Genomic DNA, 19,086 nt, shown 5'->3' on the forward strand with positions numbered 1-19,086 from the left:
TCACTGTATTATAAATATTGGTTGTGCTGGTCCTAATAGCATAAATTCCATGCTTCACGTTTCGCTATGGATAAAATTGGGGATATGGGGTATGGCCATAGTTTTAAGTAGGGCAGACGAGACATTGTAGAGTTGGGGTGAATTATTAGTGAGCATCAGGATAGCTGGACCATGCGAGAATTTGCAAGTTTAAGCCATGCCAAGATTTAGTGGCTATTTGGTACCTGGCATGAAATAAATCGTACCTCTATAAATAAGGAGAAATTGAATAATATACACATCTTACTTAACGTAAAGCATTCATATACCGATTTTGTGTACTAAATAACGATTATACCGATTCTGGGAGTGTTTCTACCGATTTCCCATTTTGACTTTCGAGAAACTGCACTGGGAGAGTAACCTACTAGTTTGTGCTCTGTGGAGAAAACTGAGACCAAAGAGTATAATAACTATTTCTTATATTTACAAAGTACTCTGTGATAACTATTAATCTGTGGTGATCTGTTGCTGAGACACGTCATGTTGTGAAAAAAAAGACAAGACAAGGCATTTTACTAAATCTAAAAAAAAACATAGATATTTTTAAGTTGGATTTATAACATAACTATACGAAATACTAGACACATTTATCAAGAAAATTATAGGTACCTATTTAAACCACTTCGCAGAGAACTCGTTGTAAGTACCTGTAACCAATACATTCAAACATTAACAAATATTTTATTAGATTTCATCACATAGCGAAACCAATAATTAATATATGTATTTCATATTAGTACTATCTAGTACCCAATTACATTTATGTTTAATCATTTTTAATACCCATTCTCGTATCACGCAGTTTCTCAAATTGGATAAACTTTTATCTTTGTTGAAGGTGCAATGTAAAATTTTTGGTTAGCCTTAGAGAACAAGGGTGGCCGTGGGTTTCAAATTCGCCCATGTTTGAGAAGAGCTCCAGACTTCTGTGGTCTCTAACTTTATTGTTAATCTCCTGATAAACTTTCCAAGCCAGGTGCTTATCAATTAAGCTATCTCTATACATAAAAATGAATTGTGTTGCTAAGCGCAAATCTCGAGAACAGCTAAACCGATTTCGCTTTTTTATAATATTCCTTGAAGTAGGAGGATGGTTCTTACGGAGAGAAAAATTTAAAAAATTGCCTGAAAAAATTGTTTCATGTTCATTGTCAATTGAGAGACTTGTTAGGCAGTACGAAGTTCGCCAGATCAGCTAATAGATAAATAAAACTGTTTGTACACCTGTATTATCTTTGGTTTCAGGGCACCATGAAGCTGTTCTGCAGAATATTGTTCCTGATATCCATCCTTCACTGCTCATATGCACCACCTGTGTCTCCGGATAAGAAAGACCAGGACAGTGAGGTGGTGGATGATCTGGTAAGTGTTAAATTTGTTGTACCTGATTATAGGATTGTTGTACCTGAATTAGCCAGCTGAACAGTACAGTACAGTGGGCCTAGGCCACAGAACCGATGGCTGCTGGGGCAGACATAATCTGGAGTGGAGACCGCATATCGGCAAGCACAGTGTGAAATGACCTCCAACCCGCTGGATTGACGACCTAAAGAAGGTAGCGGGAAGTTGGTGAATGAGGAAGGCAGAGGATTGTGTGTGGTGGTGCGCTCTTAGGAAGGCCTATGTCCAGCAGTGGATGCAAACAGGCTGATTGATAGGAGTGTTTTTGATTGTTATAACTTACGGAATTTGCAACACAAGCAATATAATCACATGGAAGTATGAGCACAAACGGCGAATTTTAGCCATCCATACTAATATTATAAATGCGAAAGTGTGTCTGTCTGTCTGTCTGTCTGTCTGTCTGTCTGTCTGTCTGCTAGCCTTTCACGGCCCATCCGTTCAACCGATTTTGACGAAATTTGGTACAGCGATAGCTTGCATCCCTGGGAAGGACATAGGCTACTTTTTATCCCAGAAAATCAAGGAGTTCCCACGGGATTCTTAAAATCCTAAATCCACGCGGACTAAGTCGCGGGCATCAGCTAGTTACCTATAAAACTAAATAAACTAAACCTAATGGCTAGCTATAAAATTATTGATTAATTTAATGATAACTAAGGTAACAGCACTAATGGCTGACAGTGTAAAAGATGACATGTTCAAACAAAATGTCCAAAATTAAGAATATTACTAATCATATTTAAAAAATAATTGGTGAAAAGAAACCTAAACTCAATCAATGTGGTATGTACTTAATTTATGTATTTTATAGTACTCCAGGTTAACGTAGGTGTAATGTAGGTGTAATTTTCTGAATCGGATCAATTTAATTCCATAGATTACCCTCTGCATACAAAAAAAATTACAAAAAAACTAACAAATCTTACTTACCTTTTATAATAGTCTACATATAGTATAAGATAAGTGAGTTGCCAAAATAAGCAAGTACTGAAAATACCAGTTACCATTTTTATTACTATATTTGGAATTTTGTGGTCATTTTTCAAAAAAATGAATCAAATGTGTTGGGTATCGCAAATCTCGAGAACAGCTGAACCGATGTCGCTAATTCTTTTTTTATAATATTCCTTGAAGTACGAGAATGGTTCTTACGGAGAGAAAATTTAAAAAAAATGCTGAGCAGCTAGTTATTCATAGAATTTCATTTATAGCATTTGAGATAAGCTGTCAAATTCTTTGTTTACTTAGATTATTTTCTGTTTTTAGTTTTGTACTGTATAATTTAATATCCATTTCAAGTACATTGCCCTTTACATGTAACCTTTTAAAAACAAGATTGAAATTAATTTCGAGGCCACTTTATAATAGTTATTGTAACATGGACTTTAGTACACACTTACAAAACTTGATTTAATAACTTGTTAGTTTTATATAGTGATTGCAAAACAAGTATGTAGTCCATCTGATATTGCTCTGTGACCTGCGCCACAGTCGTAGACTAAAGATTAAATTTTGTATAATGCAGTCATAAAACGGCGAGTGCATCCTCGAAATATATGCACTTTGATGATTTATGTTCCTGGAAGTTAAGTTCTACTTTTGTATTTATACAGGCGGAGTACACCGAGTATCACAGATACTTAAAGGAGGTGGTTCAGGCGCTGGAGAGCGACCCTGATTTCCGCGAGCGGCTTGAGAAAGCTGATGAAGAGGATGTGAGGGTAAGCAGCTTGCACCCACATTCTAAATGTTGCATTTTTTTATTCATTATAGGCACATGCTTGACCACTGTCACACCTGATGGAAAGTGATGATGTGGCCTAAGACAGGACGTGTTTACCTAAAAGATACCTGTCCAGTCTCCAGTCTTGTTTTATTTATATCCAGACTGTAAAAATGTTAGAAACAGACGTTACTTCGCAGTCTACATTCTACCACAGAACAACCCTCCACCTCCTATGGCCACACCAACCTCTCGGTTATATGGCCCGAATCGTGGGAGGGCGCCCGTTCGGTACTTGCTCTTCACGTTTTCCCGGGGCGCCTTCTTGACTCCCTCTACATCACTAGCACAGCTGAAATCCCCGTTGCTGCTCCTCTGTGGTGCCGGCCTGGCACCTGTAAGCTCCTAGCTGAGCGGCTACCACAGAATTGTGAAACTGTGAAAAACTGTGAACGTTGTGTGGTCCTTTTCTTCCTTATGTAGTCGTCCAATAGGCAAAGACAAAAACTCAGTGGTCACTAGCCATTTTGAGTGGCCAACCAATCACAAACGAACCTATGTTTTTCGTACGTCTCTATTATAGAACCTATGTTTTACAAAAACCTTCGAAATTCAGTTCGAAGACATAGTTTCGTTTGGTGACTCAAAATTGTTTACACCCACTGAGTTTTGGTCTTTGTAATCTCATACAAATGATTGTATGAGATTACGTAACAGAGAGAGGCCTTCTCAGAGACTTTCTCCATGTGTTCGCAGTCGGGCAAGATAGCAGAACAACTGGATTTCGTGCATCACAACGTGCGGAGTAGGTTGGACGAGATCAAACGGCGCGAGTTGGAACGGCTGCGTCACCTAGCTACGAAGGTGTGTACATTTATTATTACTTTTATTTAGGCCTGATTTTGGTTTATGCTATTATCATAGCATAAACTATGGCTATCGCCTGGTCTATTGGTTAAAACCTGACAATGTTTAAGATCCTGGACAGTTTTTGGCGCGATGTGCATTTTAAGCTATTAAATATCACTTGTTTTAACCGTGAAGGAAAACATCATGCCTGAGAGTTTTTCTCTTCTTGTTTTTTGTTCTTGTAGTATATACCCATGTTTGGCATCAATATGTTAGACTTGGCAAGATACTATGTGTCCATAATCATTTTTTTCAGGTGCCGTTCATACTTTCCTTTTTTTTATTTATTTTGTTTATTTGAAAGTAATCAAAATTATTATTTCAATCTAAATTTAGTTTTAACAGAAGGCCACAAGAGATAACTTAAAATTATAATGAAAACTATTTTAACAGAATAGATTAAGAATAAATGTATATACAATAATAAAATTACAACAGTGTGTGTGATTGTGTGTGTGTGGTGTGTGCGTGTGTGTATGAGTGTGTGTAAGTGGGAGTATGTGATTGCATGCATATTTAGATGTTAGCTATTTTTTTTTTTGCGATGAAGTTTTCTTATGTCCTTTTTAAATTTATTAGAATTTTTTTTTTTTAATTTCTTTTTGAGACCAAAGTTTGTTCCATGAGTTTTGAATTTTCTATCTACTTCATCTTCGATACTGTTTGTATTAAATGATATTTTCTTTCCCAGATATATGTAATCCTTCACATATTCTATTTTGTTTCCTTCTACAAAGATAGAAGGTTTCAGGCCTGTTTGTCATTAATTTGGTTTTGGTAGTAGTCTAAAAAACGGAACCCTTATAGATCAAATAAAAGTTTTCTTTCTTTCTTTCTCATAGGATCACTTTGTTGTGTGTCTGTCCATCTGTCGGTCTGTCAAGAAACCTACAGGGTACTTCCCATTGGCAGCAGTCCAACCTTTCTGCTCTCTATGTCCAACTGTCGGATCATCTTCTCCAGTTCCTGTGCAGTTTTGGCAAAAAGAATTATGTCGTCTGCAAATCCTTGATGGTTCAGACTCTGGTTTCTTATAAGAAGACCTTTGTTTTTCCAAATCTTTAATCATTTTGCAAATTTGGGTTATGCAGTGGTTTAGTTATTAATCATGGTGAATAAAATTTTATAAGCCACTCTTTTTGAAAATTAATGTTAGTTTGACTTTTGTCAATGAATAGGTGATTAAACGAAAACGCATGATTAAAACAATGTTATCGCACCAATACTTGGAAAAGTCATTAATTAAAATGTTATCAATAAGAATTATTAATTATCATGACAAACAAACTTAGAAGCGTACATAACAACATCATGTTGACTCATATTATTAAATACGGTATATATTCCCGCTTGCAATTGGAATTTCCTTGTTTTTTACTGATTCTGAGAATCGGGGAATTTACTGAACAAATTTTATGACTAGGTACGCTTTGAGTACATAACACATTTGCCTAGTACGTAAAAACTTTGGAACCCCGAAAATTTTAAATGGTCTCTTATAACTACACACTAAGTGATAAATATCTTTGGGTAGGGAACCACAAAATGAGATTTAGATTAGTGTTGCAGAAGTATAGGGATGGTCTTCAATAATAGTCAGTTTCCAATTTCACTTCACTGTATTTTTAAGCATAGCTTGCGCCTTCGACTTAATTCTCACAATTGACCGCCATTTTTATTAAACCTACGCTTTTTATACTAATTTGACAGGACAGCAAAACTGACATATTTTAAAGGTTGGTATTATTTAACTTCCAGTATTTTACAAATTGCAAAGTGATTGAACTAAATGATACTTCCTGTGACGTCACAAATCATTAACGTAACAATTAAATCAGCTAGATGTTAAACATGACACAAAATATGTTGATTCAAATAGTTAACAATTAAATATGACTCATAGTCCATTCCCGCCAGATATAAATAACAATCAATCCATTGTATAAGTCTGGATGCCTCATGATGATGGCAGCCATGGAGATGTGGTTTTTGACATTAGATTAGATTTAGATTTATTCATTTATTGCATGATTGTAAGTATAAGAGAGATGTTACATAGAACCTAATACCCATAATAATTTGTTTAAATATTAAATTTTCAGCACTATGAGTTGACAAACGAGCTTAATTTCGAGGGAAAAGTGCCTTCCAATGAACATTTAGACCACCACAATCCACACACGTTTGAGATTGATGATCTGAAGAAACTCATCCAGAAAACTACAGCAGACTTGGAGGCAGCTGACAAGAAACGCAGGGAAAATTTTAAGGTACAAGCAGGCCAGGCACACTCTGCATTAAAAAATTTAAGGTATGAGCATGCCAGGTGCACTCTGCATCAAAATTTTAAGGTATGAGCATGCCAGGTGCACTCTGCATCAAAATTTTAAGGTATGAGCATGCCAGGTGCACTCTGCATCAAAATTTTAAGGTATGAGCATGCCAGGTGCACTCTGCATCAAACTTTTAAGGTACGAGCAGGCCAGGTGCACTCTGCATCAAAATTTTAAGGTATGAGCATGCCAGGTGCACTCTGCATCAAAATTTTAAGGTACGAGCAGGCCAGGCGCACTCTGCATTAAAATTTTAAGGTATGAGCATGCCAGGTGCACTCTGCATCAAAATTTTAGGGTACGAGCAGGCCAGGCGCACTCTGCATTAAAATTTTAAGGTATGAGCAGGCCAGGCGCACTTATTAAATTTTTAAGGTATGCATTAAATTAATATTCCTTATTGTGCTCTTTTAGGTTATCAACTACTAACAGCTTGGACGATCTAACCTATGGACTTGTAACGCGCCTAATATTACGAATAAAAATTTCTGTCACTTTTGGTGCGGGACGAGGAAACACTACATAGACAACTTGACACACACACTCAACAAAGTTTTGTGTCATTATTAACACACACATATCTAAATCTTCAACACTACTACATTTTACGCACACTAATAAGTTATATACATCAACATACAAAGACATTACGAGTGTAAGACAGTCAAATTGATTTGCGATGCTACCGTATCGATATTTTAAAATATATCGATAGTTTTTCAGAAACAAAAGTAGAAGTAAGAATTTATTACTCGTATTTAATTACTTAAAACCAGTGTTTGGTCAGCGTAGCGTATTCTTGCATACATTCACCTCACTTAATAGGTAATTATCCCAAAAACTAATAATGCAACGTAAAAATAAGAAAAATATTTATTTAAAAAATATGCCCATACTTTTTTACTTATTTTATATCATTTTTAATCTTTTGTATTTTTTTATATAACGAAATTTTCATTTAAAATTTCGATAGTGAAAATGTGCTTATTAATGACCTTGGACGATCTAACCTAGGTTAGATCGTCCAAGTTAATGACTTATATTATTATACAATACAAAATAAACCTGACCGCGCAAAAGCCTACCAAACATAATTAGTAGGTATATCAATCAATAAAATGTTTTTTCTTTCCAATCAATCATTTATTTATTGCACATTGGGTTTACATGGTAATTCCAATATGGTGTACTCTTTGTCCAAAAAAATTAAATTTTACACGTATTGCCTTTACAAATTAGCAATGCAAAAATTTTCTCAATACCTGCCGCTTTTACCCCACAGCAAAATTCCATAAGACAGATATGATACTATGAAAATAAATTAGTAAACACACAAGGTGGCCAGGGCCCAAAATACTGTTTGAATTTACTAAGGCTAATTTTTTTATAGTTCATTAGAATGGTTGCGTACACAAACATACTGCGGTCAGTCAAGTGAACCTGAGAACAGTGACTCAGGTGCGCTATCAAAGGTGTCGTACCTGCGAGGTAATAAAATGAATTTACTAAGGCTGAAAATTGTTATATAACTTGTATATTGCATATAAATAAAAGTTGTAATGGTTAGTCAGCAGAATATGGGGACAGAGCTGGTCAGTATGCGCAAAAAATTAGCCTTAGTAAATTCAAACAGTTTTTTGGGCGCTGGCTCTCCGTCTATAGTATACCGCACTCCCCACGAGACTAGTGTTATTTTTACTACTACGTAATTTCATGCTGTTCACGCGTATTCAAATTTTAACCTAATTTGTATATATCGAGGGTTGCAATTGTTTAGAAAAAACAAAATATAGTCTCGTGAGGAGTGTGACTCGTTTCTACCGAATTATTACGTACTCAATTACTGAATCGGTAAAGTTCTCGATTGTTATTTTATTATAATAATTTATGTAATTTAATTTATAGAAAGCGTTTATTACACCAAAAATACTTACTTATGAAATGAAATTCCATCTTTTTGTAAATTTGATGTGTTTGATTTGTTCTTGCACTCACTAACGGCACAAACAGGCATTTTTCACCCAGCGTGTAAGACGTCGTCACACATCGAAAACGATTCTGACAATGACAAAATCGATTCCGCAAACAGTGTTTATAAACGCAGTGGATTAAAAATCCATTACTGTTGACAGAGGGGAATAATCATGCGAGGCGCGTCCTTAGGTTAGATCGTCCAAGACTAACAGTAACCCCACTATTGTATAGCGAACACGGAAAATTCAGAATCAGCCAGTAGATGACTTTATTCCTTTGTGTTTTCTCTACGTGCTACGTGATATAGGCAAAGTGAATTGTCCTGTGCTGGCACAACTAAAAGCCACACAATAAACATCAACAACAACAAAAACATAATCTATTATATTCTAATGTATTGCTTTCCTGTTCATAATGTTCAATTCAATTCAATTCTCTTTATTGCGAATTTGGGTTAGTTTACAGATCTTAAAGGTATTATATTATATTCCCTGCGGAAAGGATGACATTACACCCCTCTATTGAGTTTAGGGATAGTGTGCAACAGAATTATCCAAATTGAAATGTTCTTTTAATTAAAACACATAAAATATTATAATTGCTAAAGAAAAATTACTTTTAATATTCAAAAATATACATAACTTTGATTAATTATTATAATAGGCTTGAAATAGCGATTTAGGAACATAATTGAATTTAAATTATCTATCAGGAATATGAGATGGAGAAAGAGTTTGAAAAACATCAGAAGCTGGAGAAGTTGGACGAGACACAAAAGAAAGAGTACGAGGAGAACCTCAAGAAGGAAGAAGACGCAAAAAAGCAGCATAAGCCGGTACATATTAATTTTCATTCTTCATACATCCATACTAGACATACTTCCATAGCAATAGAAGTATATCTCTATATATAAAAATGAATCGCTAAATGTGTTGCTGATCGCAAATCGCGAGAACAGCTGAACCGATTTCGCTAATTCTTTTATTATAATATTCCTTGAAGTACGAGGATGGTTCTTACCGAGAGAATTTTTTTTTAAAAATCTGAAAGAAAATCAACTGTTAGGCGGTACGAAGTTCGCCGGGGCAGCTAGTGTATATTATATACAAGTCTCATTATAACGCAGGGTATTACCAAGTGTTAAAAATAAACAAGAAACTGACTGACTGACGTCAAAACAACATACAGTACCCGGCAAGAAATATTGTTATTATTATTTTTAATAGACTAAGCAGTTTTCGCTGATTCGTCTATATCAGAAGTGCTTCGAGTTGTTGTACATCAACCTATAGAAAGAGATAGCGGTTTCGTTGAGCGTTGTCTCTGTCGTTGAAACCGACAAAACGTCACATAGGTATGAGTGACAGAGACAACGCTTTTCAAAGCCGAAATCTCACTCTAAAGGTTGATCTAAAATATTTCTTGCTGGCTACCGTACAACTAAAGCTGTTTGGTCTCTGGATTTAAAGATTTTGCATATTGTAGGCTTTCTTTATAAGGAAGGCCTCTACTAAGAAAGAATTTTCAGATATTCCACCAGATTGAAGTCTGAGTTGATAAGCTAGTTTTAAATTACCAACGTCATGGTCAACCCACCTCTGGGGGGTGATTACGTATCTCGCGACAGGCTTGCGACAGCCGTAAATCTCGCGATCATTGCTGTCAAACGACCGGCTAGAGAGGGACCGCAATAGTCACAAAGCAAAATAAGAAGAAGAGAAACAGCAAATGAACTGTCGTATCGCTATTGCTGTCGCGTTGCTGTCGCTACTGCAACGTTTTACGTAATCACCCCGCCGGACCATTGCCCGCCACACTGGTCCAGTGCGGATTGGCAAATTTCACGCACCTTTAAAAACTTTATGGAGAACTCTCAGGCATGTAGGTTTCCTCTTGATGTTTTCCTTCGCCATCGAAGCAGTAATATTTAATTGCTGAAAACGCAAATAGCTCCAAAAAGTTAAAGGTGTATGCCCGTGATCGAACCCCCGTTCTCCAGATTAGGAGGCGGAGGACGTCTTAATCACTAGGCTATCACTGCGTTTTTTAGTTTTTAATATACGGTAAAATAACAACATGACCTTTTGCTTAAACAAGTAATATAAAAAGTTTTCAAAAAAACTTGACTGCGGTTTGCACTGCATCTCTTTAGCCCGCATATTAAAGAGCATAAAACCCGCCATTTTGATTTTTTAAGAATTCTATGTACCCAGTCACACTCGCGCCATCAAGACGAATCTAATGGCGTATCATTTATTAAATTGCGTGGAGCCGTTGAGTAGTTGGGGTCCCAAGGTGCTGGAATGGCGACCTCGCACCGGAAGACGCAGCGTTGGAAGACCCCCCACTAGGTGGACGGACGACACCAGACGAGTTGCAGGGAGCCGCTGGGTCCAGGCGGCGCAGGACCGTGGCGTGTGGAAGTCCCTACAAGAGACCTATGGCCAGCGGTGGACGTCTATTGGTTGATGATGATGATGATGTTGAGTAGTTATGAGTGGACTAGAACACATACATGCATATATATCAAACACAGCCTTTAGGGCTTCGCCGCAGTCGGGTAAAAAATAGAATCATCTCTGATCATTATTGTTCACAATGAATACAGCTGCATCACCCGGGGTCCAAACAACAGTTAGAGGAGGTCTGGGAGAAACAAGACCACATGGACCAGCAATTTGACCCCAAAGCGTTCTTCATGATGCATGGTAAGTCTAACACTGACCGTTTGTCTGTGGCAGCTCCACCACCCGGGTGCAAGAAACCAGTTATTAGACGTTTGGAAGGGGGTGGATCGTATGGACAATGATTTTGACCCGAAGGTGTTTTTCATGATGCATGGTAAGGTCATGCACGTTAGAAAGCCTTGTGTAGCGGTTGTTTTTATGTTGTTTGCTTTTATTGAGTACTCAATCAATCAGAATCCCTCCTTTCGTAGAGGAGTCTCTGCGAAATATATAATCATCGTAGATCGGAATGGGTAGTTAATATAGTATAGTTATCTATATCATATATAAAAGCTAAATACCACTCACTTATTGACTAATTACAAAATTAAACAATTATAAACCTTACAAACTTGGAATTTGGAGGGTAGGTTCCATCCAGGCTGTAGGTGTCAGCTAAGAAACGGTTTCAAAAGTCAAAAGTCAAATGATTTATTCAAAATAGGTAATAAATTACTCTTTTCGATAGTCAGTTGTTGGATTTGTAAGATATAGTGGTGATAATTATTACGCAAACTTAAAACTAAAGCTACGAGGGTTCCAAACGCGCCCAGGTCTGAGAAGAGCCCACAACAAACTCAGCCGGGTATTCTTTTTATTATCACCACTTTACAAAATCATAAAGTTTTGACAAAATCTACCCCTAATGGAAGTTTATATAAAAGTCCTACTTTTATGAAGTTACAGACATGAAAATCGGCCTTTCGGTTAGTATTTTAAATAATAGAAACCTTTACAAATGGGGCTTTTTGAAAAGCACCCCTTATGGGTGGTAAAATAGGGGATGAAAGTTTGTGTGTTATCATTTTATCTACAGTCATTATTCACTTGAAATTTGGAAGGTAGATTTCTTCTATGGCTTATGTATCTGCTAGTAATAAAATAATTAAAGTTCTGTCCGTGATTCCGACGGTCCGACTTTTTCGCCTGATTCCTTTTTTTCTGAAAGCAAGAGGTATTTTGCAAAGAAATCAGTATTTCTCGACTTCTATTTGGTTGAGTACTTTATGTTCGTTTTTGTTCGTTTGTAGAAAGGCTTGTAAATGTAAAGTAGTTGTGTTGTTCGTTTTCGCTATTTATATGACCACCATACTATGTCCACCAGGCAAATAAATCTTGTCAACGCATGCAAGTTTTTAGTATACAAAACCCGCACAATTAATCTTGCCGCAAATGTTTACATCAGAATTTGACGACCACCCTGGCCCAGTGGTAAGCACTGGTCTTATAAGTGGGAGGTCCCGGGTTCGATTCCTGGCAGGGGCAATTCGGGACTTAATATTTTCTAAATTGACTCTGGTCTGGTCTGTTGGAAGGCTTCTTGCTTCTTCCGTGGTTAGTTACCACCCTACCGGCAAAGCCGTGCCGCCAAGCGATTTAGAAATAGTAATTCATTCATCACACCCGTTGCTGCGACGATAGATCTGATATGGTCTGCTGAACACGTTTCTGCTCTGCTCCGTTTCAGTGGGCATCATCCTACCACCGCTTAAGAAGTTTCACTTCAATAGATTTATTTATTTCATTATTTGCTTTCATCATGTACAAAATTTTTAACATAGACATGTGACGCTATGTCAGAGCATTGTAAATTAGATATTTAGTATTAATTCTTGGCTGAAATAAATAATAAGTCTATATCTGTTATTAAGTTAAATAGTAACGTTATTTGGCAAAAAAGACTATACAATGATGAACTAAGCCTCGATGGCTGAATAACAAACGTTTCCAAGTAACTTATCTACAGAAGTACAGATGACAGATAGATTGATTATTAATTTCGGGCGTTACGCAACAGACGTGGATGGCAACGGCGTATGGGACCCCGAGGAAGTGAAAGCCCTGTTTATAAAAGAGCTGGATAAGATGTATACCCCGGGAGGACCCAACAAGGACATGCACGAGCGAGCTGAGGAGATGGAGCGGATGAGGGAGCATGTGTTCACTGAGAATGACAAGAACAGGGACGGCTTGATCGACTTCAACGAGTTTATGATGGAGACCCAGCGCGCGGACTTCAACCAGGACGAAGGTGAGTTGACACTAGTAGACCGCTAGAGTGTAAGCCACACGATGCGTTGCGTCAGCGGTGCGGCAACCGACCGGTACCGCCGCGTCCTCCTACATAGACATCGCTGTACCATGCCACACGATGCGTTACGACGTCGTGCGGCGCCGCATCGCACGCGCAATGGTCTTGGGGTAGTGCGGTGCAAGGCCATACTTTCTGCCGGAGTGGCAACGCAGTGCCCGTGTAGCATCTAATACTGAAATCCTCATCGATGCGGCGCCGCAACGCACCGGACAAGCATCGTGTGGCCTTACACCCACGCTGCACTTTACGCCGCAATTTTTCACGAATTTGCTGTCTGAAAACTTTGACGTACGCTTGACAATGGTCCGCTTACCCCATCATGTCCACTGCTGGACACAGGTCTCTTGTAGGGTCTTCCACACATTACGGTTTTGCGCCCCTTGAATCCAGCGGTTCCCTACGACTCGTTTCATGTCGTCTGTAACCGGTGGTAAAGTCAGAAATAGCTGGGCCACTGGGGACATTGGGGCCTTGGCTTTATGTTACCAACCATACAAGGTTTTGTCCACAATAACCGCACTGGGTAGGCGTGTTGGTCATCGTAGGGCTAGACTGGTAGAAGCGGTGTTGCTGCTGCCTGACAACAGCCTGTGAGCCAATTTGAAATGGTTATATCGCCATTTGTCGGTCGCCAGAGCATCTTTTGTACACACACAGCCGTGCACATCCAATAAGCCCGTTTTTTGCCAGAAATTTCATTGCACACTTTACTTCATAATAATTTCAAATGTCTTTAGTTTGTTAAAAAATATTAATTAACTAGCTGTTGCCCCGTGAGAAATTTTTGTTTTTCCGGGATAAAAAGTAGCTTATGTCACTCTCCAGGTCTTTACCTATACCCATGCAAAAAATCACGTTAGTACATTGCACCGTTGCGACGTGTTTGAAGGACAAACCAACACACTTTCGCATTTATAATAAGGGTACTGATTTGCAAAATATTAAAGTCAATTTACTTATCTGTTTCAGGCTGGAAACCCATAGATGAAAACCAAATCTACACGCAGGCTGAATACGAAGCTTATGAACGCAGGCGGATAGAAGAACTGCGCTACTTGCAACAACGCGGCTTGGTACGTATCTACACCTGCGGCACAGTTTTCACGAATCGAATACGAATCGTGAAATGCCTAAAGATATGGTAGATATTATGGCAACACTTTTTTTTTTTTTTTTTATTCAGATACAAGTTAGCCCTTGACTGCAATCTCACCTGGTGGTAAGTGATGATGCAGTCTAAAGAAAGCAGAAGGGGTATGGCAGTTTTTGTTAAACCCATACCCCTTTGGTTTCTACACGGCATCGTACCGGAACGCTAAATCGCTTGGCGGCACGGCTTTGCCGGTAGGGTGGTAACTAGCCACGGCCGAAGCCTCCCACCAGACTAGACCAGAAATTTAGAAATTATAAAATTCCAAACCCCTGCCAGGAATCGAACCCGGGACCTCCCACTATTAAGACCACAGCGCTCACCACTGCGCCAGGGAGGTCGTCAAGAAGAAGTCCTCACTTTACCTATGAGAAAGCAATAAGTCTTTTTGTCTATGGTGTGTCAGAAAGAAACCACTGGGGTAATCTGTGTTTTTTCTCTTAGCGTCACTTCGAAACTATCGCAGCATCTTCACCATGTCGGCGCGCACTCTATCCCTAACTGTTTCCTTCAGCCTTCTGCCAGTCCTAAGACACCAATAAGCGTTAGAATATTATTCTTATAAGGAACCAACTGAAAAGGCTACCCTTTATCCCGGAGAAACAAATAGTTACCACGGGATTTTTGGAAACCTATATCCACGTGGAATAAGCCGCTAGCATCATATAGTAATAAGTACATAATACGGATTATGGGACGAATGAATGAAATTACAGGTGGATGCCCACGGTCGTCCGGTACCTGGCGCCCAACATCAAATACAACAAGCGTTCCAGCAACAGCAGGCCTACCAACAACAGTTCCAACCGCCACCCCAGGGGTACCAACCGCATCCCGGGCAAGTAGCTCAACCGCAGTTCCAGGGACAGCCGCAGTATCAAGGCCAACCGCAAGGTCAGCCTCCGTATCAAGGGCAACCGCAAGGTCAGCCACAGTATCAAGGACAGCCGCAAGGTCAGCCACAGTACCAGGGACAACCACAATATCAAGCACAACCGCAAGTTCAACCACAGTACCAGGGACAACCGCAGTACCAAGGGCAACCGCAAGGGCAGCAACAGCCGCAGGGCCAACCGCAGTACCAGGGGCAACCACAAGGTCAACCAATACAGAACCAGCAACCGAACGCTAACGTGATCCCAGCACAACCTCCGGTGCAAAACCAGGCCGCACAATCGCAACCGCAAGCCCAACAGGCACAACCGCAAGTGGTTGCGAATGCACAGGAGCAAGCTCGAGCACAACCAGCTCAGGTTCCGCCGGCGCCCAACCAAGCCCAGCCCCATTAACATATCGCTACCATACTACATAAGACTATTATCATATAATAAAAATATATAAAGGTTAATATTTTACAGGCATAACACATAGTATCCCGGGGTAGTGGAGCGGTGCGGGAGGGGTATGATGATGTGACGCGAGAGCTCAGAGATTTGTCAACTTGTTACAACTGTGTATTTTCCTACTTATATTATTACTTTACTATAAACTAGCTTATGCTCGCGACTTCGCCCGCGTGGACTATACAAATTTCATATCCCTATTTCACCCCCTTAGGGGATGAATTTACAAAAATCCTTTCTTAGCGGTTGCCCACGTCATAATAGCTATCTACATGCCAAATTTCAGCCCGATCCGTCCAGTAGTTTGAGCTGTGCGTTGATAGATCAGTCAGTCAGTCAGTAAGTCACCTTTTCCTTTTATATATTTAGAAGAAGAAGACTAGGATAAAAATAATGACGTACGCTAAAAAAAAATATTAAAATTCAACAAAGATTTACAAAGTTACAGGCATTTTAATTTTGGAGTGAGAGGGTCTTCTATCCCTTTCTCGCAAAACGAAAATTTGTATGAAACCGCACGAAGCTACTATGGCATTAGTAGGTTGTGACATCAAAATGCTATGTCGCTATCTCTGTCTAATCAGAAATATTTAAATGCTTATACCTTTTTTGTTATTTGATCGATTTAATTAGATTTTTTCAGTTTACGTCATTATTTTTATCCTAGTTTATAATAAAATAATATAAAATTGGAGTCAAATACCCAACTGTCACTGTCCCGCACCGCTCCACTACCGCAGTAAGCTACTCAGCTATGTGCTATACCCAGTGGCGTGCACAGACTTTTAAGCCAGGGTAGGCATAAGTTAGGTAGGAACCTGTTTACTGGCAGGTCATAATGAAAAATATGCATTGAGCTATTACAACTGGGGTACGCAGTGCATTTATGCCTCTATGACCTGCACGCCACTGGCTATACCCATAGTGATACAGTGAATGTTATGATTTCACTTCGTTGACGGATAAAATTCGTTCATGATAACGTCATATGTACAGATCCCGAAAGGTGGCGCTAAATTACCTCAACTGTATAAAAATCAGATTACTAGAAGAGAAATCATACACATCCACTACAGTCCTATCATCTGCCAGCTCAAATATTAATAAAAGTAACGAGAAGACAAACGAAAAAGGAAATCGCGATTGAATTGGTCAAAAAAGGGGCAAACTTCAACGCGTAACGGCAAAACATCGATACAGACCGTTCCATTTCGTTCCAAACCCGCGTGCTTAGTAACAATAGAAAACTAGTTCGGTTTTCGATTGTTCAATTGTTATTCGATTGTTATTGAACAGTAACAATAATCGAATGATTCGACTGTTATTCGAATGAATCGCCCATCGCTGGTCGAAACACACTAACATTGTAGGTATGGACGAACTGGAGTTTTACAATCACATTATTAAAGTCCATTTTACTTTAACGCTACCAGGTGGCTGAGCTAAATCCCGAAGTTAAGTAGCGTGCGTACCAAACCTTACAATTTTATCTACATAGACAGTAGAATATTTTTTACTTAGATTGTTTACATATCTGGATAGATAGATAGAAAATAGTTACAATACACATTCTTCGTAAAACTAGGCTGAACTGAATTTATTTTATTCTTATTTACTTAAATTTTGTGTTTTGAGCTATAAATATAGGTAACTTGTATAAATGTTAAAAATTGTATTTATTAATGAAAGGATTAATTATTTATTCAATAAATATGTTCTATGAAATTTTATTATGTTACTTGATGATACTAACATATTTACTTATTTTCAATTGTTGTGTTTACATTTTTTGTATTAGCATTTTAATGTATAGTTGCGACAGGTCGAGATGGCAATCGGGGTATGAGGCGGGGGAACGCTCCACATACCCGCATGTCACCCTTGCTTGCCCGCACTGGGTTAGCGCGGGAGCTGTGTGGGTGTGCGGGGCGTTCTCTCCCCGATTGCCTTTCTGCCCAGCGCTTGCTGGAATTGACCGATCTATTGCCATGAGCGTGAAAGCACCGTTAGGTCCTGCGCAGACGAGGACAAAAATCCCCGAAGAGTAGATAAAATGTCCGCCAAGAACTTGCCACGGACTCAACGCACACTGTGCGATCATTTGTTCGCCGGAAGCCAATAAACTCTCGAGCGATCAACGCGGACTAAAATCCGCTATGTGCGTTAAGGTGCCTTGGAACGTTAGATCTATTTTTTTCGAAGTCTTCCTTTTTGTGCGGTCTGATCTGTCGATATCCTCGGCTGTTCGGGGTACGTTTAGTCCTTCATGTGCATTATTCGATGCAGTTGACTTGTAAGCGATTTGTTTTAATAGACAAAAAGTACTCCAAGGTGTGTCCCTCGTCTGTGCAGGCCTTTAGGTAAATCGCAGAAACCTTTGCATCACCCACTTCACGTGATAGGACTTGTGGAAATCAAATCAAGTAGTATCATACATAGTATTTCGTATGACCAGAAATTGATTTTGTTCCTAAAACATGTCTGAGGTGAGGTGCCCATATTGGTCCGTAGTAATTTTATTTAGAGTTGTATATAATCTAAGGTTTTTTCTCAACTGTTCCGTGCTCTTCACAAAACTGGTGCCAAAATCTTGAAACATTTTATCCTCGTGCTTCACTCTTTATTAATGATTTTACAATTATTATTGTTTAGTATAATTATATAAATATCTACAACTGAGATTTTTTTTAACTTATAGTTAAATAAATGTGATTGCAAATTTATTTTTGTATTTTAATTCACATCAACTTCCTCTTTAATTTTGAGTGTCTATAAATAAGTAAGTATGTAATAGCAAAAAATATAAACAAGTAGCCTAGTAGCCTAGACGTCGGCCTCTTATTCGGAAGATCGGGAGTTCGATCCCAGGCACACACCTCAAACTTTTCGCAATTATGTGCATTAAACATATGTCACTTGCTATAACAGTGAAGGCAAACGTCGTGAGGGAACCTGCATACCTGAGAGTTCTCAAAGGTGTGTGAAGTCTGCCAATCTGCACTTGGCCAGCGTGGTGGATTATGGCCTGAAACCTTCTCATTCCGAGAGGGGGTTCGTGACCAGTAGTGGATCATCAATGGGTCATTATCATCAGCCTGTGGACATCCACTCTTGGACACAGGCCTTCCCTAAAGAGCGCCACCACACCCGGCCCAGCTTTCCTCATCCAGCCTCTTTATATCGTCGGTCCATCGTGCTGGAGGGCGTGGTGCTACACTATGCTTGCTTATACGCGGTCTCCACTCAAGGACTTTCCGGCTCCAACAGCCATCGCCTCTACGACCGGCATGACCTGCCCACTGCCAGTTCAGCTTGCTAATAGTTTGGGCTATATCAGTGACCTTGGATCTCCTGGGGATCTCATTTCGGATCTTATCCCTCAGAGAA

The 19,086-nt window shown here is 39.0% G+C and overlaps 1 protein-coding gene across 2 annotated transcripts; it reads left to right on the forward strand.

Annotated features, from left to right (window-relative positions):
• The first annotated feature begins 503 nt into the window (after positions 1 to 503).
• NUCB1 (Nucleobindin 1) lies at positions 504 to 18,422 on the forward strand. Of its 2 annotated transcripts, none has more exons than XM_069508686.1 (10): positions 504 to 681; positions 1,288 to 1,404; positions 3,060 to 3,167; positions 3,926 to 4,033; positions 6,181 to 6,348; positions 9,098 to 9,220; positions 10,994 to 11,093; positions 12,910 to 13,143; positions 14,176 to 14,279; positions 15,073 to 18,422. In XM_069508686.1, exons 2-10 carry the CDS (start codon positions 1,294 to 1,296, stop codon positions 15,643 to 15,645), a joined length of 1,629 nt encoding a protein of 542 aa, XP_069364787.1. In that variant the 5' UTR covers positions 504 to 681; positions 1,288 to 1,293; the 3' UTR covers positions 15,646 to 18,422. The 2 variants fall into 2 exon arrangements, with proteins under 2 accessions (XP_069364787.1, XP_069364788.1); XM_069508687.1 differs by lacking the exon at positions 10,994 to 11,093 and adding an exon at positions 11,127 to 11,226.
• Positions 18,423 to 19,086: the final 664 nt, after the last annotated feature.

This window comes from Maniola hyperantus, chromosome Z, assembly GCF_902806685.2.
Source record: "Maniola hyperantus chromosome Z, iAphHyp1.2, whole genome shotgun sequence".
Taxonomy (NCBI): domain Eukaryota; kingdom Metazoa; phylum Arthropoda; class Insecta; order Lepidoptera; family Nymphalidae; genus Maniola; species Maniola hyperantus.

What these genes read in the sequence shown, in the direction of transcription:
- NUCB1 (XM_069508686.1), top strand. Translation starts at nt 1,294, where the DNA reads ATGAAGCTGTTCTGCAGAATATTGTTCCTGATATCCATCCTTCACTGC. An exon ending in GTGAGGTGGTGGATGATCTG is followed by an intron (nt 1,405 to 3,059) that starts GTAAGTGTTAAA and finishes GTATTTATACAG; the next exon opens with GCGGAGTACACCGAGTATCA. An exon ending in GGACTTCAACCAGGACGAAG is followed by an intron (nt 13,144 to 14,175) that starts GTGAGTTGACAC and finishes TATCTGTTTCAG; the next exon opens with GCTGGAAACCCATAGATGAA.